This window comes from Sturnira hondurensis, unplaced genomic scaffold (genome assembly GCF_014824575.4).
Source record: "Sturnira hondurensis isolate 20B ecotype Veracruz unplaced genomic scaffold, ASM1482457v3 Scaffold0018525, whole genome shotgun sequence".
Taxonomy (NCBI): Eukaryota; Metazoa; Chordata; class Mammalia; order Chiroptera; family Phyllostomidae; genus Sturnira; species Sturnira hondurensis.
In genome coordinates this window covers 2730589-2754842 of record NW_028091156.1, presented here as the reverse complement: position 1 = coordinate 2754842, position 24254 = coordinate 2730589, and the positions used below count along the sequence as shown (strand labels likewise).

Below are 24254 nucleotides of genomic sequence, written 5' to 3'. Positions count from 1 at the left end.
AACCCTCTAAGTCCACAGAGAACACAGTTTCTTCTTTGTGACAACTTGTCTGTACAAATACACCAAAGGAGATTCTGCAAATGTTATACTTCGTTATACCAAGGGAGAAACAGCCATGCCTTTTCATTTCCAATGACCCACTGGAAGGGAGACTCAGGATGCTTATTTCATATACTGTGAAGTGCCGTGCACAGCGAGCAGAAAAACCAAAACAAACACACTCTTAAGCAGGTGCCGTTGACCCTACTTCCCAATGAACCAAACCCTCCAGCAGGCCCCCAAACTGGTAGCGATCCCAGGAACCCTCAAGACCACTTCCTGCTGCCCGTCCGGGACAGGAGGCAGAAGGGAAAAAAACAAATTCAACCACCCTGCCAAGCAGCCTAGGGTGAAAGGGTGGAATTCGGGTTGAAAGAGAAAAATTATTTCAGTCAATACCGTCTTGGCAGTTTTAAGTTATATACACACTTTCCCTTTCTTCTTGATTGACGTAAGTAAGGGAAGTGTTTCTGGGACCTTCAGTGCGACCGTGTTGCAAAATTCAAGCTGAAGCACAGGCCCCCCCAGATCACAGAGGGAAGCGGGAAGGGGCCCCGCAGAGAAGGGGCCTGGTCCTGGCCCCAGCCTTCCAGGGAGGCCCGGAGCGGGGCCAGGCAGGGTGGCAGGGAGACACTCCACAGTTGTCCCTTTGCTTTTCTGTTTAGGCCCAGGCCCCACAACCCATCCGCACCTTTCCTTAAATTCAGCACCTGTGAGTCAGCTTTGGCGGAGCCACAGCTGCGGGGACGTGATGTGTGTGCTAGGGGGAGGCAGAGAGGGTTGGAGCACGAAGGGACCTGGGAGATGACTAAGCACCCTCACCTGAAGCCCTGACAGGTGAAGCTCCCATGGGGCTGGGGGTGGGGGGGTTAACACCCAAGGTGTTTGACACCTGCCTGCATTCTCGCAGCACTTCTGTGGCATTATTTTTTTCAGCTGGATCTATTTCCGTGAAGTGGGTATACAGAGGGCAAATAAGTACATACAGATGCTCAGGGCCTTTAGGGAAAAACAAATTAACACCACAACGAGGCAGCCCTGCGTTACTACCCGAGTGGCCACAGTGAAAACTAGTAATGCCACCCCGTGCTGGGGGAGCCTCGGGGAACCGGATCCCGCCTCCACTGCTGGTGGGGAGGTACAAGGGTGCAGTCAGGCTGGCAACCAGTTCGGCAGTTTCTTAAAGAACTGGATAAATACGCAACGGCCATGCAACCCGGCAATTACACTCCTGACCACTTAGCACCAAAACATGAAAGTTTATGGCCACATGGAAACTTGTATGTGAATGTGCACGGCAGCTTGGTCCGTCACAGCCCAACACTGGAAGCGACACAGATGTCCCCTCCTGAAAGTGAGAGCTTCACCAGAATCTCAGATGACCCGGCTGAGGCTGAGTGATCCGAGCGCAAGCAAAGGAGTCCCTGAGAATGTGGCGGTCACTTCACCTGTGACTGAACTTGCTCACCATCCCACGTGGCAGTGTCACGACACTCACATGGAGGCCACCTTGATGTGGTCGCGCTGTGGTGAGCCCCCCTAAAGTGGAGCCGCAGGATTCTCAGTTTACACCCTTTACTCTCAGCTCAGCCCACTGAGCAATAATGCAGAGAAACGCTCTTGTCAGGAAAAACCCCCGAGACGACCATCTATTGAAACCCCGCGCCTCCTGCCCCTCGCCCCCTTGGCTTCGGGGTTAGTTCCTAACCACTGCACCACTAAGCCCTTGGCCCCCTTCTCCCTTTGCCCATCCAATGTCTCCTAATGTAACTGACCCCTGCACACAGGTCATGCACGTTAATGCGCTCAATTCCCGTGTGGGTGTTCGTGTTATGTTTGAAACAGAAACCCACCATGGGCTTTTACCTGGGTGATTTCAAAGGGTCCAGAATGCCCGAGGGCTGCACAAACTAACCTAAGAAATGAAGAGGCCCTGCCACTCTCTCTGGGTGGCCTGTGGAAACTGGACAAGCACAGACCCATGCTCTCCACCTGCGGAAACCCACCCCACCCCTGCCCCCACCCCCAGCTTGCCAGCAACAGTGACCCTCCCACTCCCTGCCAGAGGAGGCAGGTGGGGGCCCCGGGCCCGCTGCAGGACAAAGGACTGGATGCCCTCCCCACCCCTCTCTCCGAGGTCAGGGGCTCCCTGCCCAGCTCTGGCTGAAGTGGGGAGGAGTTTTAACCTTTCGTTGCCCCCTTGGGTTAGGAGTTCTCCTCTTTCCTCTCTGCTAGGTCTGGGGCTGCCAGGCAGGTCCAGAAGCTCACTTCTCTGTGGTTCCCTGTCTCCCGAGTCTGTGTTTTTGTACAAAGACCCATTCATTTAGAAGGAAAAGAATCCTCTCTCAGTTCTGTGAATAGAAAACTGAGCTTGACCAGACTAAAACGCTACTCCAGGGCAACTCTGTGAAGACAGTTCCCTTGCCCGCCTCCCCTTGCCCCAAAGTAAAATGTCCAAGGCAACAAGCCACCTAATCCCCTCAGCCACCCCCAAGGCCTTGGTTCAGCGCCCCCCTGGGTCTCCCATCTTCCTCTGCCTCCAGTGCAATTAGTCCCCATCCTCCTAGAGTGGGAGCCCAGAAACTCAGCCCCCCTCTGCACAGAGCTCCACCACCTTCCTCTGCTCTTCAGGTCACAGGTGACAAATGACAGAGGGGGGAGTCCCAGCCTGGCCAGTGACCAGCAGTGCCCCTGGAACTGGTGGCCTCATCTGTGGGGTCCTCAGTCTGCTCAGTGTAAGAGGAGGGAAATAGGATGCACCTTGCAAAAACCCAATGAACTAATTTATGGCACGTGCCTGGCCCACATCCGACACTTCAGAAATCACAGTGGCTGCTGTGTTATTACCCTGGTGCAGTCTAGGACGGCACGGCCTCTTTAACAGCCACAGCACAGTGTAAGTGCGTTGAACGTCGGTGCCCTGACTCCCAGTGAACTTCATAAGAAATACTGATGAGCCAGGCCCGCTCCACGCGTCCTACGTACACTGAATTTTTAAAACCTCACCCAGGGACTCGCATTTGCTTTTATACAACCTGGTCATGGGGAGGAACATTCTGAACTAGTTTCTGAAGTTCTGGAAATCTTCTTTCCAAAGTCAGTGTCACACATCCACAAACCACACTCAGAGGTCAGGGTAATGGTCCCCAGCAATGCGTCACCTGGAACACTCAGGGCTCGTCCCTCCAGGGTGACCCACATCCACCCTTAGGGCCCCTGCGACTCCTGGTGAGACTGGCTCTCCTGCCTCCCCCTGGGGATGTGGTATTTGAGGCTAAGGGTGTCAGGCCAGGAAATCCAGGCCAGTCTAGAATGCCAAAGAAAGGGTGCCGGGCAGTGCCTCTGGGCCTGCAGGACTACCTCAGCTTCTTGGCAGGAGCCAGCAGCCTGCCGCGAGCCATGAAGGGACCCTCGGACGGGGCAGGCTGATTTGATGTGCAGTGTGACACCACAGTGCAAACAGCATCCAGACACTGCTCCCTATGGCTTTGGCCCGGGAGCGAAACTAATTGCGTCCTGTGTGTATTTCCAGGTTGGGGCAATAAGGGAGTTACTGTCCCGCGCATGCCCCATTCAGACTGCCTCTGAGGTCAAGCCCGCCACAGGCTAACAAGTTTTTTGGGGGGTTCGTTCTTCCCAGATGTCAGCCCCTCCATCCTCGCAAAGGGCAGGAGAAGTCTAAAGCTTGGAGATGTTAGCATAGGTGAAGCCTGAGACCCAAATCTCCAGAAGGGTGCGCAGCCCAACACCGCCCCAAGAAGGAACCTTGTGCTCAGTGCTCAGACACCTAAGAGCCACATCGGGGTGCTGGAAGGTGAGGCATTCAGGAAAGATGTGCACCCCAAGGGTTAACACCACCGGCTGCCCGCCCTGTACCACAGCCAAGAAGGAAAGAGGGATTTCCACGTCACACATCAAATGCCTAGCAAAGTAGAAGCCCGTGTTTGGCAGGCAGGGTGCCCAATACCGCAACGATGTCTGGCTGAGGTACAGCCTAGCTGCTCTGGGGGAACCTGTCACCGGCCGACCCCACTTCTTGTCACACTGCACAAGGTCCCCCTGGCCTTCCTAGGTGTGTTTGGAGTGGATGCAGATGGGCCCAGCCTCCTGAGTGGGTTTTCCCTGCATCCCAGCCCTGAAGAACAGTCCAGAAGACGGAGTCTGGCCCGGGCTCCTGGCAGCTCAAGTCAGCCCACGGGCAGAGAGTGGCCAGTGACTGGAGAGGTGCTGGGACGCTCTCCTTTGCTCACTTGGGAGAGGAGGGGGTGGGGGGAGGCAAAGCAGTCTCCAGAGACTCCCCATACCTAGCCTGGCCCTCGGGCCTAAGTTGGGTGTGCATTGAAAGAAAGCATCTCTCTAATCCGAGGGAGAGCCCGTTTTCATAAACACGTGTCCGGCCTGGACCAGAGCCAGCACAGAGAAGCCATGCAGGCCAGTAAGTCACACACATGTTCAGGGTCCCCCTGGCAAGAAGAGCCACCGCTGTACAAAGCCGTGGTGACATATAGATATTTCACTGTCCCCTTTAGGAGGCATGGTGACTGACAACGGAGGCGTCAAGGGAGCGGGGAGAAGGGACGGAGACTTCCACGCCACCTCCTCCAAAAGCCTCCTCCAAAAGCCGGGCCTTCTGTGCCTGCCCCATGACCTCAGCCAGCTTCCACCTCTAAAACAGAACAGAGGCTGGGGCACGAGTGAGGGTTGGGGGGGGGGGGTGTAACCTGACACCCCTCACAGCAGCTGAATACAGTGGATTGTTTTTACATTCAAGTTCTGAGCCCTGGTAACAAAGGGAGGCCCCTCCTGCAACTGAGAAACCTTCTTGGAAAAATAAATCCTGCTGCCTATTTTGTCATCCTCAGGGACAGGAAGCTGCACGGGGATGAGGTAACTCGGTCACGGCCAGTTGGTGCAACAACCAGGGAGGGGGTGTGCCGGGACAGGGGGTTCCCTCCATCCGAGCCTGCTCTGTGCCAGGTACTTGGGCTGCATGATCTCATTTCATGTTCGTAATAGCCCATGAGAGAGGGTCATTATCCTCAGGTTAGAGGCAAGGAAACTTGGGCTCAGAGAGGTGGGTCCCTGCCAAGGTCTGGGATCAAGGGAGGGTATGAATTCAGGTCCTGCCTGGTCCCAGCCCCCCTCTCCAGTGGACAGAGCACCTCCCTACTTTGCTTATCGGAACAATCCTACTCCGGCACATTCCTCCTACAAAACTCGGCATGCGACCCTGCTCATTCTTCGAGGTGAAGAAGGCCACCAGCATGCGAGACTCCCCCAGGTACCGCCCTTCACTGTCACTGGAACAAAGAGAATGGCGGAAGCTGAGGGCTCAGTTAGCACGCTGAGGGACGACAGCACGGTGGCCTCGGACGTCTGTGCAGTTTAGTTCCTGTTTATCGGGCATCGAGAATGTCCGTACCCTGTGCTAGGCACCTACCTCACACATTACTGTATTTAGGGCTCACAACCTTAAGGCAGGTAGTAGTTGTCCCATTTTACAGATGTTGAAACTGAGGGGCAGAAAGGTAGGACATTTCTCTAGGGTCACACAGTCAGGAAGTGGTAGAGTTCACACTCGGACCCAGGACTGTCGTGACTCCACACCAGGGCCCTCCCCTCCAAAAGCTGGGCTCATAAACACCTACGGACCCTCTCCAGTTGGGGTGGTAGGGGTGTGTCTCCCGAGGCCCTGTTTTAGCCTCATAAGAGCACACTGTCAGGGCAGTGACCCAGGCACTGACCCCTTTGTCAGCAGAGCATCAGTTTGTGTGGCGTTCAGGGCAAGGCACAAAGGTTTGGGGGTGGTGGGAGGGAGCTGCCCTCTTTCTTTCCAACCTCCCGGAGTCTTTGGATCCAGAATAATCCCTTAGCTCGGCCTTTACGCAGACTCCTTCTCCAAGGGCTGCTGCCCAAACTTAATTCCTCTTTCCCATTCTGCAGTGCACACTGAGGCTCCCCGCATGTCACAGGCCAACACCGATCCATTATTTATTAACACATCTTTAATGAATGTGCTTGTTTAATGGCTATACAGCTTGTCCTTGAGTTTTGCAAATCTCAACTATGTTTGTTGGCAGCAGCTCGGCTTAGAGGGCAGGGCCCCAAGGACAGGGACAGCATCAATTAAGCCATTCTCTTTGGCACCAGTGTGCGCAGACAGAGGTGGGAGATAAGTGCCTGCTGTTTGGGCAGCCACCGGGGTCAAGTCCACTCCGCAATGTGGGCAGCCCCCAGAACAGAGGTCCAGCTGTGTGTGCAGAGGTTTCTGGGCCCAGCCATACTCTGAAAGTGCCCGGGATGCATTTGCTGAATGTCGTGTCTGCTTGGAAGGCTCATGACTTTGCTGCATTCCTCTCTCTTACTTCCCAGGACACAGAAAAGAAAACCACCACATGGTACAGGAAGAAGCAGTGCTCCCATTGAATGTCCTCCAGCCCTAGGTGGAATGCAGTGTCCTCTGAATTGTTCAGAGGCTGAGAGCCCCGTTCCAGAAACATCAGACCCTGCTTTGTGGCTCCCTGCTGGCTCGCTCCATTCTTCCCTCCTGGCCATCATTTGCACCGCCACCTACGAGTTAGCAAACTACAGGGGCAGGAAGCTTCGTCCACAGTCCACACTGGTCGAGATGGTCCCTGAGGCAGGAGGAGGCTATGGGGGACTGAGGAAGTGGGACCAGGATGGAATCCAGAATGTTGACGTGCCCCTGCTTCCCACCCACACTGTGCCATCCATGGACGGGAGGACGGGCCCCTCTGTGCACATGGACACTGCTTCTGACACAGTTCTTACCAATGTCCCTTTCACCAGTGCCGACACGGGGCCATCCTGCATGAACGTAGTGCTTGTCCCGGTCCATTCTCTTTTGGAAAGCTTTGAAAAGCAACATCAGAGCACTCATAATGAAAACTACTTTGGTCCTGGACAGCGTGGCTCAGTTGGTTGGAGCGCCATCCCATGACCGAAAAGGCCACGGGTTTGCCTAGTTCCGGGTCTGGTCCCCAGTGGTCTGGGTGGGTGCATACAGTCTCCAGTCCGGGGGCGTTGGGTTATTGAGGGGGCAGGATGCAACCGATCAATGTTTCTCTAATATCTGTGTTTCTCTCTCTCCCTTCCTCTCTCTTTAAAAGCAATGAAAAAAATGTCCCCAGGAGAAGATTAAAAAAAAAATACACACTCTCTCAAAAGGACTCTACAACAACTATCTCAAGACTATTTGAGACTCACAAAAACCTTCTCTAGCAGGAAGACTTCGGAATATACTCATTTTACAGATGGAGAAATCAAAGCCGACAAAGACCAAACCTGAGTCACTAGTCTTCCCGGCTCATTGCACTCCTAGAGCACACCCAGCAGAATTCTTGGGGGGAGACCCAGAGTCTCCTAAATTACTTGGAATTATCTAAATGCTCAATTCCCAGGAGTACTAGGACCATGCCAATGATGTCAAAGAGGAGAGGGAAAGACTCCAATGGCCTCATACAGACCAAACTATCCATTACAACACATTCAAAAGGTCCCCTGCCTTAGCCAACTTTGTTATCTGTAAGAGTTTCAACAGTTTCTGAAACCCTCACCCTGTCTTCCTAATCTCCCAGCTTTCACACCCAGCAACCTACCCTCGGCTCAGTTCCCTACCCTGGGCTCCGCAATCAGGGTCTCAGGATTTGCTGTCCCAACCAAACTCCCAGCCGCTTTTTTAACTCTTGGCTTTGGTAGGATTTTCCACTTGACATTATGATGACTGTTTATCTCCTGGTCATACACAGGCCCTTTCAGTTTCCTGCTGATAGATTCAGGTTAGATAAGAATTACAGAAGTGAGACTCCCGAGTTCCTCTCCCTACCCCGGCCCCTGTCCTGTCCCCACACTTCTGGGGCTTTATTAAGTCTACTCTATAGATAGCTAATTTGCAAAAAAGAAAACAGTACACAGCCCCATGCAGCAGAGGATGGGACAAACACCCCCTCCTACCAGAAGCACGCAGCAGGCGATCCTGCTGAATTACAGTCTGCGACTCCGTCATCGATTGCCATAGAAAAGGAGAAAACAAATTGAGCCGAGCCTGGAAAGAATGTCAGTGCAATGGGAAAAACACTTGGTGGGAACTGCCTGGGGGCACAGTGACCTCTCCCGTCATTGTCCAGGTCCTCCTGACTCCCAACATACCAGGAAGAATTGCAGATTGGGCTGGTGGATGGCCAGTCACCAGGGAACCGAACCCTTCTGCCCTGAGGCAGGCTGGATACTCCCCAGAGTGTCTGAAAGTATTAAGTGCTGGTCATATAAAATGTATGACCGCTTCTTCTTGGAAAACAGTACAATCAGTGTATTCATTCTGATTAAATGGATGTGGGGGGGGGCATGCAGAATGCAGAGAATCCCTTAAGATGGGGTAAAAACCCCCAAACCCCACCAATGTCAATACCCCCCCCCAAAAAAACAGATGCAAAAGTACCTAATTTCTGTGCTTTGATGCATAAAGACCAATTTTATAAATGTGAGCAGATGGACCACCCTTTTGGAAGCATTTTCCTTGGCTAGGATGAGACCGTACCCTGCATCATTAATACATATTATCATTTCTGGGTTACGCAAACCCTAATCTTAGTCACCAGGTCAACGGAAATAATCTCAATGTCTTTGTTTCAGATGCTGTATCGCTAGATTTTCCCTTTCCACCCAGAATCTTACCACAAAAATAAAACGCTAGATGAACAGGATAACAGTGAACTTCATGAGGAAGGATCTTCTTTAGTCGAAAATTCACCACCACCACCTCGTGTTGAGTGCAAAGTTCTTTTACGTATTCTGAGACAGGGAAATAAAAACCTATGTTCCTCCCCCCACCGCGCCCCCCCCCCATTAGAACATGGTCCATAAATAGGAATCGGAGGGGGGTCATCCTGCTCGCTCGCTGTCTGTTGCTTCTACTTTTTGGCCACTTATGAAGATTATCCACTGGTTGGGAACAAAACAAGTGAAAATTTCAGGAAATGAAAAAAAATGTAGTGCATATTGACTAGTGATAGCCTTTTGTTGAATGGACTTCCATTAAGGGAGACCCAGTCAGTAAAATAAAGCTCAGTGGAGGTGAAAGATCGGGTTTTTAACAGTGACTTAATGAGAAAGTTGGGCAACACGCCACACAAGTTAGTCCATAGCCTGTGTGCTGGCTTACCTACCAGTAAACCAATGATGGGGATCACGATGGTAAGTCATTACTCACCAGAGAAAGCTTGCAAGGCCCTGCCTTCAAGTAAGAAACAACAGCGTGGTCTTCCACGTACAAACTCTGCAAAAAGGTATCAGCATCGACCCCATTCCTTGAGGCCTGTATACAGTGTGCGCTTCTGCTGCAAGCTATGTGCCCATAGGTCTCTTTGATTTCCAGCTTTAAAACAATCCTCAACCCAGCCACCGAGCACAGGGAAACGGCACCCGCAAACAGGTCAGCTAGAAGGGAAGGCCGGCCTTGCCCTCAGCATTCCACGAAAGACACTTCATGAAACTGCGGTTCCACGACAGCCTGTGCCGGGCGGTACCAGTCTGGGAGAAATTTAATTTCACTCCAGCCTTTTTGCCTGAGACAGAATCGTCTCCCACGACTGTACTGGGATGAAAGCGGGACCCAAACGAAATCCTAGGGGGACTACAGAGCATTTCTTCCAAGGGGCCTGACAAATTTTCCAGACAGACCCTGCCTTACCAATGCTCGCGTTGTCTCCCAAGCCCATCTTGACCAACATTTCTGGAGTCTTTATTGTGTGCCGGGAGCTGTGCTAGGTACTTACATACCCTTTGCATCACTGAACTCTCACCACCCCACGAAGTCACACCTACTCCCCATTTTTTCAGAGGCCTTGCATGCCACATGCAGACTGGGATTTCACCCCAAGTCTCTTAAACCCAAGTCCATCACCCTTACCCCTGTGGGTCAAGGTCACAGGAATAAGCAATGAGCTTGCCTCTTCCAGATGGTTCCACATTTCTTTTCTTTTTGCCATTATTGTGTTTATTTACAATAAATAAAACACCAGCTTATTGATTTGAACCTTTACACACACACATACACACACATTTCTTTTTTAATTACATTTTATTGATTATGTTATTACTGTTATCCTGATTTTTATGCTTTTGCCCCCCTCCACTGAGTACCCCCCACTCCCTCAGGCAATCCCCACACCATTGTTCATGTCTATGGGTCATAAGTATAAGTTCTTTGGCTACTCCATTTCCTATGCTGTACTTTATATCCCCATGGCTATTCTGTAACTACCTATTTGTACTTCTTTTTTAAAAAAATATTTTATTTATTTATCTTTAGAGAGGAAGGAAAGGAGAGAAGGAGAGAAATATCAATGTATGGTTGCCTCTTGTGAGTCCCCTGCTGGGAACTGGCCTGCAACCCAGGCATGTGCCCTGACTGGGAATCGAACCGGGATCGTGTGGTTCACAGGCCCACGCTCAATCCACTGAGCCTATTTGTATTTCTTAATCCCCTCAGCTCTTCACCCTCTTCCCAATAAGCCCCTCTCATCTGGCAACCATCAAAATGCTCTCCACATCCATGATTCTGTCTCTGTTCTTCTTGCTTGCTTTTTAGATTCAATTGTTGATAAATATGTGTTTTTTTGCCATTTTATTGTTCATATTTTTAATCTGCTTTTTCTTAAATAAGTCCCTTTAACATTTCATATAATAATGGTTTGGTGATGATGAACTCCTTTAGTTTTTTTCTTGTCTGAGAAGCACTTTATCTGCCCTTCGATTCTAAATGACAGCTTTGTTGGGTAGAGCAATCTTGGCTGTAGGTCCCTGTTTTTCATGACCTTGAATTTTTTTTTGCCAATCCCTTCTAGCCTGAAAAGTTTCTTTTGCGAAATCAGCTGACAGTCTTATGGGAACTCTTTTCTCTTGTTGCTTTGAAGATTCTCTCTTTATCTTTAACCTTTGGCATTTTAATTATGATTTGTCTTGGAGTGGGTTTGGGACTCTGTGCTTCCTGGACTTGCATGTCTATTTCCTTCACCAAATTAGGGAAGTTTTTTTTACTATTTTTTCAAATATATTTCCAATTTCTTGCTCTTTCTCTTCTCCTCTGGCTCCCCTACGATGCGAATGTTGGACCTCTTGAAGTTCTCCCAGAGGCTGTTGTTACAATCCTCATTTTTTTTAAATTTTTTTCTTCTTGTTGTTTTGTTGGGTTTTGTTTTGTTTTTGCTTCTTTATGTTGCAAATCAGATTCTCAGCTTCATCCACTCTATCCTTTCCCTGTAAATTGTTTTCTATTTCAATGACTGTATCCTTTGTTTCTGACCCAGTTTTGTTTATGCTGCTGAGGCCCTCACTGAGTTCCGTGAACATTCTTATAACCAGTGGTTTGAATGCTGCATCTGGTAAGATCGCTTATTTCCATTTAGTTTAGCTCCTTTTCTGGAGTTTTGATCTGTTCTTTCATTTGGGCCACATTTCTATGTCTTCTCGTTTTGGCAGCTTCCCTGTGTGTGATTCTGTGTATTAGGTAGAGCTGCTTTGACTCCTTGTCTTGGCAGTGTGGCCTAATGTAGTAGGTATCCTGTAGGGTCCAGTGGCACAGCCTCCCCTATCATGCAAGCTGGGTACTCGGCGTGGGTTGAGTACACTTTCCTCTTGTAATTGAGCCTTGGTTGCTGTTGGCAGATCAGTGAGAGGGATTCACCCAGGCCAGTTAGCTGCAAGGCCTGGCTATGACCACTGACCACCAACCTCCACCCTCTGTGGAGGGATCAGCTGTGCAGGGGCAGGGTGGTGGTGCTCTGACGTGGTCTGCAGCTGTCCACTGGCACTGGGGTTTCCTGGGTGGTGTGCGCAAAGGTCCACCCCCACCTGTGTTTTACCCGGGGCACCCTGAATAAGCTCTAAAGCAGTCTAAGATGGCTGCTACTTGTGCTGGGCTTGGAGATTCCCAGGCACAGCTAAACTGTGAATCTAAGCTGGCTGCTGTTAGTGCTGGGCCTGGGGGCTCACTGAAGCCGGCTGTTGCCTGTTTAATAGAATGTAGAAAGTTGTGAAGCATGAGCCAAGACCAGCCATTTAAATGGAAAAGCAGCTTGGGGGGGCCGGTAAGTTGGGTAAGTCTAGGGATCTCCAAGGTGGGTTACGGTGTTAGCCAGGTTGATGGAGTCTCAGATATGGCACTAGCTTATCAGCTCTGTGTGGGGAGAGTTTAACAAAGTGACCACGGCCTCTGCTGGCCTTGATGTCAGATACTTTCGTTTCTCCCTGTATGCCACTGGTGCCTTTCAAGCTGCCACCCTGGTACTGGAGCTCAGAGAGGGTGAGTCTGAGTAGGTGAGCCTGTGTGGGCTCTTTAAGAGGAACTGATTGGGACTCCAGCACTTTCTTCCACCCACTCAGTCCCCACTGGTTTTTGCAGCCAGAAGTTGTGAGGACTTATCTTCCTGGTACCAAAACCCTGTGGGGCTGGGACTCCTCACTCCTGAGATATCCCTCCCAAATTTTTAGCCATCACACATGAGTGTGGGACCATCCCGTTCAGCATCTGCGCCCCTCCTACCAGTCTGGATGGATGTGGTTTCTTTAATTCTGTTGTTGTCATACCTCCATTCAACTCGATTTCTGAGGGTCCTGAGGGATGGTTGTTCTATATTTTAGATGTAATTCTGAAGTGGTTGTGCGAAAAGGTGAGTGATGTCTGCCTATACCGCCATCTTGACTGGAAGTCCAATTCAACATGTCTTTTACAGACAGATAATGAAATATTGCCTCTCGTCTATCCCTTCATTCACTCACCCATTCCTTTAACAAATGTTTTAAAAACATGTACTGTGTCTAAAGCCACGGTAGATCTCCCAAGGTAAATAAGAAGCTAATCCCCTAATGAAGTTTTTTAAGTGAAAAGAATTAGATGTGGGTCCTGTGACTATACTGAATCCTTTCTAGACTTGCTTTCCTCATCTATAAAATGTGGATATTGGAAGAAATGAGCTCTCGAGCCTTTTCCAGACCCAAATTTATACTATGTCAATTATATAAGCTATAGAAAAGTCTTGTTATTTTTTTAAATAGCAAAAATAGAGACCTAACTGCCTAATGAGGTCACATACATTTATGGTGTCTTTCAGCTGAGGAGACTCGACTTGTCTTTAAAATAACAATCCCACCCCTGGAAAAAACGAATGACCAGGTGTCCAGAAGGACCGCAGTGAGACTCCAGGCTGGTGTCAGAAACAGAGCAGGTCAAGTTTGACGCGACCAGGTCAGTGGTTGCTTCCAGACCTCAGGACGGCCTCCACAGTCAGGCGGCCGGGACCCACTGGTCTGGGGGAGTCTGTAATTCTGGGCGTTTCCTCTCCACAATGTTGAGAGCGCCTACGACACCATTGTCCTAGGAAGAACCGGATCTACAAAATCCCAAACATCCAGACAACAAAATGGCAGCTGGCATGCCAAATAAAGGGCTTTCGTATCCCCAAGGAATTCGCAGTTGGTCTTGGTGTGACTTCATACCCCATGAGCTCCCCTGACTCATGAAAATTACATCTGTGCCACTTCAACCTAGTCAGGAAGATGATCACAGCCAGCACACTGGTCACGGATCTGAGGGCACAGTGGGCATAACCCCTGACGTCAAGGTCTCGTGTCCTATCAGCCTTCCACGTGAAGGTGGGACCCCAACAGGACTTAGGGGAGTTTCTGAGTTCACGCAAGTTCCCACTGATTACCTGAAGTCTACCAAGTTTTTTTTCTATCAAGATATAAAATTCTTTCCAATAAATACTTTAAAAAAATTCTACCTGTCGGTAACAAAGTCGAAATCTGACAAAATAACATAAACCTAAACAATGTTATCAAGGCTCCTAGGAATACAAATAAACTGCACAGAACTAATCTAATCTGTAACTACACATAACAGGTATGTGCCAACAAAATCAGAACCGTGACTCTGAAGCAATTCAGCACTGAAAAACAAAAGTCCTGAAAATGGTTTATCTTGCACCTGAAATACATTTTTCAAAGCAGCAACTGACTGGTTTTATATGTTCTTCTAAAACCTAAAGGCTAGGTGGATCTTGGGCTGTGTTTTTGCAATACCTGACCGTCAGTCTCTCTTTTTCTCTACACTCCCCACCTCTGTTTGAAAGACTTTTTGGCTGGCTGACTTACTTTTATCTTTGACACAAAACAGAAGACCTTTGAACTGATGTTTTGGCTTTGTGTCGGCAAAGCCTCAGTTTCCACACTGAAATATCCGAGGAGACCAAAGCCCTCAAGCATTTTTCTACTTTTTGGGTTAACTTCCTGGCATCCAGCCAGCACTGCCTCTATCCCTGGTTTAATTATTAATGAGAATCTTGGGTATCATACTGTTGATTTATTTTGATGACAATTTTTTCAACGTGAAATTACAAAGAACCAATCTCCCAGTAAAGAGAGAGAAGAGAAGCAGATCAATGAATGGCTCTAAAGTAAAAAAAAGCACAAAATTAAATGTGCCCAGTTTCAGCCGCAGTGCCTGAGGTCTGTACCGAAGGAATCTTGTCACGCTTCCTAACACCCTGAAGTGTCACATACATCCAGTTTTAAATCAAATATCTAGAATTATAAAGTCACAGGGAGTCAGAGCTAGACAGGCCCCCTTCATGAGAGCACCCTCACTCAAAAGTCACATCTTAAAGGGAGGAAACTGAGCCAGAGAGTAGAAACCAGGAATGTGTCCTTGAGTCCCTTTGTCTCTCTGAGTCTTGTTGGGTTTTTTTTGTCCCTAAACAGATGCGAGTTAACACCCAGATCCTCCCATAAATGACCCAGGGTCCTTCCAGATCTGAACAGTACTGAGGCCTTGCCAGAAAGACCCTCTCCACATGTCCAGGAAAGAGGAAGGGGGGCCCATCTCATGAACTGCGTGTTCAACCTGAACTCAGACCCCACCTCCAGATCTGGGCCCTTGACGTTCGCATCCGGAAAGGAATTTTCTGCTTCAAAGTCCTCACCACGACATTCATTTTTAAAAAGCAATCCTCTAAGGCTTTTAAATTTTAATTCGGCTTGCCCACAAATAAAAATTTTATACTTTTCAAAACCACATACAACCCCTATAAACTGTTTGAAGTTTTTAGTATGTGTATGAGTTCATTTCTCACTAAACAAAGAAAACAAGGGTGGGGTACTAGACTGGTCAGGGTGATCACTTTGCAAGTTATATAAATGTCTACTCACCATGTTGTACCCCCCCAAAATAACATAATATTGTATGTCAATCATAACTGAAAAAAAAATAAAAAAGACAACAAAACTAGTCCACAGAAGAGCAAAACAAAAACAAAAAGACAAAACAAAACCTTGGTGGCCCTTAAAACTCCACCCTATGGTTAACTTGGCCAACGTTTTGTTTTGAGGGTTTTTGTTTGCACCCATACCTGAGAGCACAATTCTGAAACAAATCAATAAAATCTTTTTAAAGTGACATGCGCACATATTTGAATACACTGCTTTAAACCGGGTGTGTCAATGGCTGAGATCCTCTTAAATGGAATAAATAGGAAAGTAAACAACTGCTGGTTAATTTTGAGTTATTTTAAAGAACGAGAGAGACCACCACCCTTGCTCAGTACATCCTGCTTCTATTCAGACCCCAGTGAAGAATAAATGTGCCCAAATTCAAGTCACTAAACACAAGGTCTGTAATAATTCCTTCCGAGCAAATTTCAAGTGTCTAATCCTTTACAAACAGACATCAGGTGCAAAAACTTGGAACGTTCTATTTTGGAGACAGACGTATCTGTCGGGCTCATCAGAAGCCACAGCAGACAAGGCCTGAAGCACTTTGTGTGTTTCTGAGAGGTCCTTACAGCCAGCTCCTTCCCACGGAAGCAAATGAGGAGAGTGGGCCTTCCCACCACGTTCCTTCCCAGTAAAAGGCCTTTGCTACTTTGCACAATCTAAGTGGCAAAGTAATCTTCAGAGTGCACTTCCAAACCCCTTGCTTTTTCACTGTGTTTTTAACTGGAGAAGTGCCCTCTGAATTCCCCCCGCATACAGGCTCTGGGACTTCCAATTGTGATGAGCCATAGGGAGACTGGACAGGAGGACGGCTGAGAGGGCAGCCAGCGTCAGGCTCCTCCGGGCTGTCACCTGGGGCTGCACACAGCATCACACACCATTAGTCATTCCCCCGCAGCAAGTTCCTGTCCTGTCACACAGGCACGGAAGGTTTAACTCTCGGGAAAGGCTGAGCAGCATCAAACCCCCCGAGGGTCAGGGATTGGGAGGCTGAACGTGCAGTTTCAAACTTCTGTGTGTGTGTGTGTGTGTGTGTGTGTGAGTGTGAGGGTGGACATGTGTGAGCTGTGTGAATGTATGTAAGCGTGTGTGAGGGTGTGTGCACCTGGAGTGCAGCATAAAAACCAGCAGCAGGCCCTGACTGGTGTGGCTCAGTTGGCTGGGTGTCATCCCGCAAAGCAAAAGGTCACGGGTCCGATTCGGGGCACATGGCTGGGTTGTGGGTTCGATCCCTAGTCGGGGTGTGTATGATAGGCAACCAATCATGTTTCTCGCCCTCTTTTTCTCCATTCCTCCCCGTCTCTCTAAAAGTAAATAAATAAATGTTTAAAAACAAGCCACAAAGGCCCGAGATGAGAACAGAGAGTTGGTGTTGTAGTGCCTCAGACAAAGCTGGCTCAGGTTTTATCTACGGAACACTGAAAAGCCCAGCCTGAAGGCCTAGCCAATCAAGATGTCTGGCTTTCTGCAGACAAAATATCAATATCAGGCAATCGAGGGGTTTTTGACCCAATGAGTGGACATTATGGGGTCTCAAGGAAGTTTCCACCATCACAAGCTGTACAAAATAAAACTTAGCTTCTCACACAAACACTCAACCCGAAGCTCGAACATCCCCAGGATCCCATAATTTCTGGTTGGTTGCCCACCCTCCTCCCACCCCCAACACTCACAGTCAGCCCCATTTGATTCAGAGAGCAAAGGTGTCAGAGGACTCTTCCCTGGCCCTGCCGCCCTCTGGGTGCCTAGAAACCTGTTTGAAGGTGGGAGGGAAGCTGGACAAGGGGCAGGCCTCATTTCTACCTCTGGACCTGGTAGCTACCTTGAAAACACCACTCCGGCCTCTGGGTTTCTCAGTCAGCTTCCCTCCGACAAGTGAAAAATAATGAGTATCGTCTATCGCTGTTCAGCTCTTCTGTATCTCACTTCCAGGCAAGAGCCCTTTTCAAACACTGAGAGGCACACACTGCTTTGAGAACGAGCCAATAGGAGCTGCGAATCCACCACTAGAAAGGGCGGATGGAAAGCTGGAGGACCAGTTAAGGCGCCTTGGCTGTGTCGGCGATGCTTCCCAGTTTGGAAAGCAAATGGGAGGGGTGAACACAGGACCATCCCCTTCACGGGGCCTTTAATTGTAGGCAAGAAGGCAGAGAAAGCTGGGCCCCATCTCCAGGGAGAAACACTTTCCACCTGTCCTCTACCACCATCCTCTTCCAGGTGGACCGTCCCTCCTCTCCAGGTGGTGTGACCATGCCCGAGGCCCTGTCCTGGCCACAGAATGCCAGGCTGACCGGGGCCAGATTTGGCAGACACCTTTGCCTCCCCATCAGCAACAGAAAGCAGAGTTCCAGGAAAAAGACATGTCTGGCCTTCAAACACCCAGACTGTGATATCTGAAGTGGCAGTAAGAGAGAAACATGCTTTCAGATCCAAAATACCTTAGACAAGGGTGCAGAGTAGCGATATAAAGTTCTCAGTTGCTGCAGTTTAAGTCATTGAGGTACAATGAATAGTACTGGATATTCAAGACGAAATCACGAGGCTGCCTGCTACAATGAAACGCAGACTTTCCCCAAGGCAACAGAGGAACCCCTTGTATGCAGGTTAGGAAATTCCCCAGTCTCTGGAAGAGCTAAGAGAAAGTCCAGACCTTTTCAGAAGCGCTCGCTTCAACGCTTACGTCTTCCGTAAAACACTGATCATCCTAAGAGTGAAAACAGCCGAGGACTGAGATTAACCACAATAGAAATAAACTCTTGTCCACAGCCACAGCCAGAATAAGAGGTCAGTATGACGAAATACACCTTGCACCAGTCACCAAGCATATCCATTAGGGGCTGTCCACCTTAGAGATATTACCCAGGTCCCTATCTGAAGCAACTCGACCTAGCAGAACATTCCATGATTAAAGAAATGCAAAGCATGGTTTTCATTTCGATTCGTACGGCAAATTGTATGTATCTGAGTTATGCCAGCCCCACGAACACTGCAATGTCCTGACTTAGCTTACTGACGCCGAGTGGTTCTTTACCCCCAGACCCGCCACAACCACATCTGTAGGTTTCAGGACCCTGTCCCGCCACTCATTTTCCTGGCCTCGGAGTACAGAGGCTGAGTTAACTCAATGATGTGCTTGTCAGTTTTCCTCTGCCCAGGAGAATCCCAGAATTAAGTGTTTCACCGGAGACAAAAGCTACCCTTGGCAGCTCTGTTCACGCTTGGTGGGGATTAATCAGGATGGTTGTGGTAACATGAATATCATCCTCTTAAGAAGTGATGGTGACCTACCAGAGGTACCATCAACATGGTTTTCTAAGATGTACGTGGAAATAGCCATTGAAGAAACTTGTGTTCACTGCCCAAGCCACAAAGCGCATGGTCACTAAACATACCTGGAGAGAACAGCAAGTTGTGACTGTCCCAGGGTCCCCTCCTCAGAGTCTTCATGACTCAGTAGAAAGTCAGAAGAACAGGGGACACGTAGGGCATGAAAGCATTTCCAGAAAAATCTCAGGGCAAGACTTACCACTCTGGGCTTCTGCTGGTCCAGGGTGTGGAGGAAGGCAGAGTTGGGGTCCAGGCAGCGCTCAGGGTCACTGGAGATGTCCTCTTCTGAGTCATCGTAGGAGGAGGAGAAGCCAGTGGAGGAGGCAGAGGAAGAGGACAGCTTCCTCAGGGGAAGGCTGCCCAGTGGGCTGCCCTGGGTCTCCTCCAAGACCCCGTCCTCCTGGGCGCCCATGTCTGTGATGACCACTGCAGGTATATTGCTGGGGCTGCAGGCCTCCCTCGGAGAAGCCTTGTCCCTCTGATCTGGGGAGAGCAGCTCCAGGCTGGGGTGGGTGACTCTGTCCTTTGGTGGGCTTCCCCAGGTCCCCTGGGGTTGTACCCCAGTGTGACACGTCCAGGCCAGAGGGGCTTCCTCCATGGGGCCCAGGAAAGCCCTGGGGCTCCCAGGCTGCACACCCAGCCCGACCCGGAGAAGGCACTGAGGTTCTTTCACATCTTTTGCTGCTTCCGAACAGGGCAAAGGTCCCAGCATTCTGCCAGCGGGAATTCCCGCCTCCACCTCCCCTGCACCTGGCTGTGCTGAGCCGCTGCCGCCATGCAAGCCCAGTGTCGCAGATTCTTCGTCCACTCTGTTGGAGTGCTGCGGCCGCTCCTCGACCACTGCGGCCACACCGTGGGTCCCCTCGGGCCCTACAGAGCCCCAGTCTCCTGACGGCCTGAACCAGCTCCGGGCCTCAGAGAGCTTTGAGCTTTGCGCGTCCACAGTCCTCTCCTCTGGCCTTCCACCCGATTCGGGCTCCGGGGAGTCTTGCAAGCCACTGGGCAGATTTCCTTTCCCCACCTTCCCAGGGGGATCCACACTGCCCGGCCCGCCCTTCTCGGGGGCTGGGCTTGTCTCACTGCCCAGAAACTGCCCCTGACTCTCCAGCGGGGCTGGGGGATGTACACCCTCGAGCTCCCGGGGCCTCTCAAACAGCTCACCGAGCACAGGGTCGTACGGATGGTGCGGCCCAATAGATGTAGCTCTAGCTGTCACTTCTGTGGCCATCACAGAGTTCGCTCCAACAAGCCCCAACGAAGGAGCTTGGCAGCTCAGAGTCCCCGAAGGAGGGGAGACCCCTTTGTCAATTTCCATAGCTACAGGTGAGCCACAGTGGGGTCTGGCTGGGACCCCCTTCTCCATCGTCACGGAGGCGGATGAACCCTGAGCCCCTGATCCCGACGGGGAGTCCAAGCAGGGAAAAGGTGACTGTCCCTCCTTGTCCTTGGAGAGGCTTGGGCGGGACGCCCCAGCACTCCTCCGGGAGTCGGCTTCTGAGGTTTCCGGACATTGCTCCCCCCAGGACTTGGTCCTCCGTTCCTCGCTCTGAGCCAGGACTCTTCCCGGGGGCTGACTGCTGCTGCGGAAGGGACACGGCGAGGGCGAACGCGCCCTGCCCAGACGCGGGCTGCGGGGCGCTTGAATGGCGGAACTCTGCGCCTGGATGTGAGCCTCGAACATGCCCACTTTCTGGTTCACCTGCACGTTCTGTAACTCGCGCTGCAGGATTCGCAGCTTCCTCTGGGCCTCCTCCGGCCCTGGAGGGGAAAGGGGGCCGGTGGCCACCACCTGCTGCCCGTCCCCTCTCAGGCGACCCGCCCAACTCGGGCTGCCCACGCTGCTGCTGCTGCTGCCACTGCCGCTGCTGCTATTCAGCCTGCGCCGGCCACTCCGCCAGTCCCCGGGGCTCCCGGGATCCTCGGGCAACAACGACTCGGTTGGGGGGAAGAGGAAAGAGGAGCTTCTCCCGGGGCTGAAAACGCTGCCGGGGCTCAACACGGCGCTCCCGGGCGGCGGGGGTGTCTCGCTGCTGCTGGACCGCGGGGCGCCGCCGCTCTTCGCCGGGTTGGCGCTATTCATGATCACCAGGCTGTTGAGCGCATAGCAGTACACAGCCATAGTACTGGGTCCCGCGCTGCCCGCCGCCGCCGCGGCTCCCGCTCCGGCTCGGCCGCCCGCGCCTCGTCCTCCCGCGGCTCCCGGCTCAGCCCCGCAGGCCCGGCGGCCGCTCCGCGCACAGACGTAGTGGCATGGCTCGGGCGGCGGGCGAGGGGCAAGACCTCGGGCTCAGCCCCCGCCCAAAGCTCCATAAACAACAGCGCCGCTGTGGAGACACAAGGAGAAAAGTCAGGACACCAGAGGGCCGGTGGTGGGGAGAGGGGAGCGAACCACTCGGCCTGCGGACCCCCAATCTGTCGGGGGTCGGGTGCCACTGGGCGTCTCACCTACCGACTGGGGACACAAACCCTCGTGGCGTCGGTGGCCAGCGCGGTGGTGGGTGTGCCTTTCCCAAGTGCGCTCCCACCCCACACCCTGGGTTTTGAGGCGTATGGGGCTGCCTTCAAGTTCCAAATTCTAAGACTCGTCTCGGGAGCCACGCGGATGGGCGGGGGACGACGCAGAACTACTCGGTGCCGAAGTCTGCTGCGTGCACGGCGTGGCTGCCTCCTCGAGCGAGGACACCCATCCGCCCTCTCCGCGTCTTCGGCCGGAGCAAACATTGGTTACATTGGGCCCAACGAGGCCTCGCCGACCCCGGGGCTTCAGGAACTCCCCGCCCCACCCTCTGGTCACCCGGGACCGACTCAGAGGGAACCTGGGCGGGAGCTGCCTTCCCCCTGCCGGGTCTGCGGGGACCCCGCGTGCCTGACGTTCACCTTCTCTGCTCTGGCCTTGGAACTCTGTTTCTCCGCCTACGATGGTCTGGGCGCGCGACGGGGCCTCAGCCAGGGCGTTTTTCAGCACCGGCTTTGTCGCCTGTCCTCAAACAAGTGTGTTTTGTGAGTGTGGGCGCGCCTGCGCGCGCCCGTACCGGAACCAATACTCGCTGCCCACTGCCGTAGCCCCCTGCGGAGGGGCGTGTGCGAGAGTGTGAGTGTGAGTGTGTGTGAGTGTGTCTGCGCGCGGACAGCGAGTCAGCCCCCGCACCCCCTGTGCGGGAGGACACAACTGTCCTGCCGGCTCCGGGGCCCCAGCCCACTCCGGGGAACTCCAGGGCGTGCGTGGCTGCAGCCGCGCGGGAGCCCCGGCTCTGCAAACCTCCCAGGGGCCCGGTATCGAAAGCCACGGGCTGCGCGGCCAAGCGCAGGGCTTCTCGGCATCCTGGGCAGCCTCGCCCAGAGCCCACGGAGCCACCAGGCCGCCCGCGCCCGGGACGCCTGCAGCGCGCCTAGGAAGGCGGCGCGGAGCCCGTGGCCTGGAAGGCAATCAGGAGGAGCCCCGAAAACTCGCCTCTCTCCCCACTCTCCCCGCGCACCCTGACTCCGCGCCACCCTCCCAAACCAAACCCCTTTCCCGGCCTCCCCAGCCCCCCTCTGTGCGCCTTTTCAAAACCCGGAACGTTCAGATTCTCCCCAGAAATGGAAGTGAAGGGAAACAGGGCTCAGAACCCAGAGCCAGTAAAAAAGCCGCCAAACTTACCTGCAGTTTCTCAGATTCCCGGGTCCTGTGCAGACTACATGGCCCAACAACAAGATGGCTTTAAAAGTTACAAAGCTCAGAAATGATTTCCTCCCCGAGCTATGGGAGACAGAAAGGAGAGTGCGAAAGAAAGAAACTCGCTCCTGGGCTGGGACCCGGCGGTGGCGGCGCAGGGGTCGGCCCGCACTCCCTTCTCGGCTTTGGAGATACCAGCCCTGTCGGCGGAGTCCGCTGAGGGCTACTTCAGTGTTTGTTCAATATGCGATTAAAAAAAAAAAGTTGAGGCGGGGTTGGGGGGGGGCGGCGGTGGAGGGAGGAGGGTGATAGGCGGGGGTTTGGGGGAGGAAAGCAGGAAGGAAGTTGTGAGCCTGTCTGGGGTTGAACTCAGCGGAACAAGTTTTTCTTTTCTTCTTTTTTTTCTCTATTGCTTGGCAAGACTGAGGGAGGGAAACACTTAAAAAAAAAGTTTCCATTGTTAGCTAACCAAAAAAAAAAAAAAAGCCTTTTAACTTTTGCGGGTTAAAGATATACGATCCATTTTTCCACCCTTCATCGAGCCTTGCTGATGTCTAGCTTTATAAAACTCTTTTTGAAAAATGTTTTTAATAAAGTTTTCAGTGCGCATTTTAAGCAAAGCAAATAATGGGGACCTTTTTTTTAGCATTTAAAACGGGCTAAAATCATACTTAAATGCTTTGTGTTCTTGTACAAAAATATGCAAATTCAAGGAAGGGACTTTGTGGGCACCTCGTTGCAAAGTTGCAGATTTTAAATGCATCGCGCTGATATTTTGGAAGACTGGTTGGGCTGTGAGCTGTTGGTTTTGCAGTGCAATCTCTAGTCGTATAAACAGGCAGGCCTTAATGTTGCACATTCATCTGTTACCAAACGCACACACCAAAGTGTGACATTGGCATGCTTTTGCACTTCTCAGAGTGATTTTTTAAAAATAAGGATAGTCCTGGAACTAAGAAAGCCGTGGATTGGACCTCGTTGCTCAGGCTCCTGTAGCTCATTTCCAAGACCCCCTCCCCCACCGTCAGCAAAAAAGGGTGAAGGTGAATCAGCGCATAGAGCTGGACAGGGGATCCCACCCCATTTTAACACACTGGTGCTGCAAGTGTGTTTTGCATAATTCTCTAAATCCAAAACTACAGCACTTAGTGAAAAGCAAAAGCAGAGTTGCCACGTTCTGGAGATTTAAAAGTCTAAATCCTGAACCAGTCCTCACATTCACATAAGCTAGAATTTCAATGAAAATTTTGACTTTGCTGGTAGCAAACCCATCTCTTACTTACATAACAGTCTTTAAAGCCAGTGAAGTATCCTGCTGCTCAATCAGGAAAAAAAAAAAAAAAAGCCCATGTTCAGTCTGAAACCAGGAGGTCTCCTAGCCAAGAATTCCTAGGAATCAGATATGTCCAGTTCTTTTCAGTTTTTTAAAAAACATTCCATGAAAGGACTGAGCCTAATTCCTCTCTCACCCAGAATGGGCTCAATAAAACGGGCCCAGGGTATAGTCAGGTGTTGACTCGGGATCTGGGTAGTTGTTAAGCCAGAAAAGCCAACACCATCCTTGCTCCTACCTAATTCAGTTCCCTAGTGGCGGATAAAGGGGCGCTGCCAGGCCCCAGGAAGCCCACTCTACAGAGTTTATTTCTGACTATTCCAGGAGCTGCAAGTGCCACGTCAAGTGTCTGATGGAAGCGGCTGGAGGCCCCGGCAGTGCAGGCAGGGAACACAGGAACTCAGCCCTGGGAAGCCTCACTGTCACCTAACAGACACCACGGGTGAACTTCCCCAGAGTTGGGAAATTCAGGCTTCCTGAATGTCTAATCGGCCTGAAGAATTCTTGCTCACAAGGCAGCCGAGGGCTGGTCCGGTGCTGAACAGAGAAGGGATCCCTGTCTTGGTTGCCCTAGAGGTAGAGCTGGGGGATAATTCTACCAGCCTAACATCC

General features: G+C 51.4%; 1 protein-coding gene across 2 annotated transcripts in view; it reads right to left on the bottom strand.

Moving 5' to 3' along the window:
- The window catches only part of ITPKB (inositol-trisphosphate 3-kinase B), a 94135-nt gene extending 71537 nt beyond the window's left edge, over positions 1-22598 (bottom strand). Inside the window, exons 1-2 of one of the 2 annotated variants that reach the window (XM_037069507.1) lie at positions 22295-22598; positions 18854-20978 (exon numbers count right to left, since the gene is read on the bottom strand). In XM_037069507.1, coding sequence (XP_036925402.1) covers positions 18854-20773 — 1920 coding nt within the window. In that variant the 5' untranslated portion in view covers positions 20774-20978; positions 22295-22598. Of the gene's footprint in view, positions 1-18853; positions 20979-22294 lie in introns of those variants that run through there. The other variant, XM_037069508.1, reaches the window with a different exon arrangement.
- Between the last annotated feature and the right edge of the window lie 1656 nt (positions 22599-24254).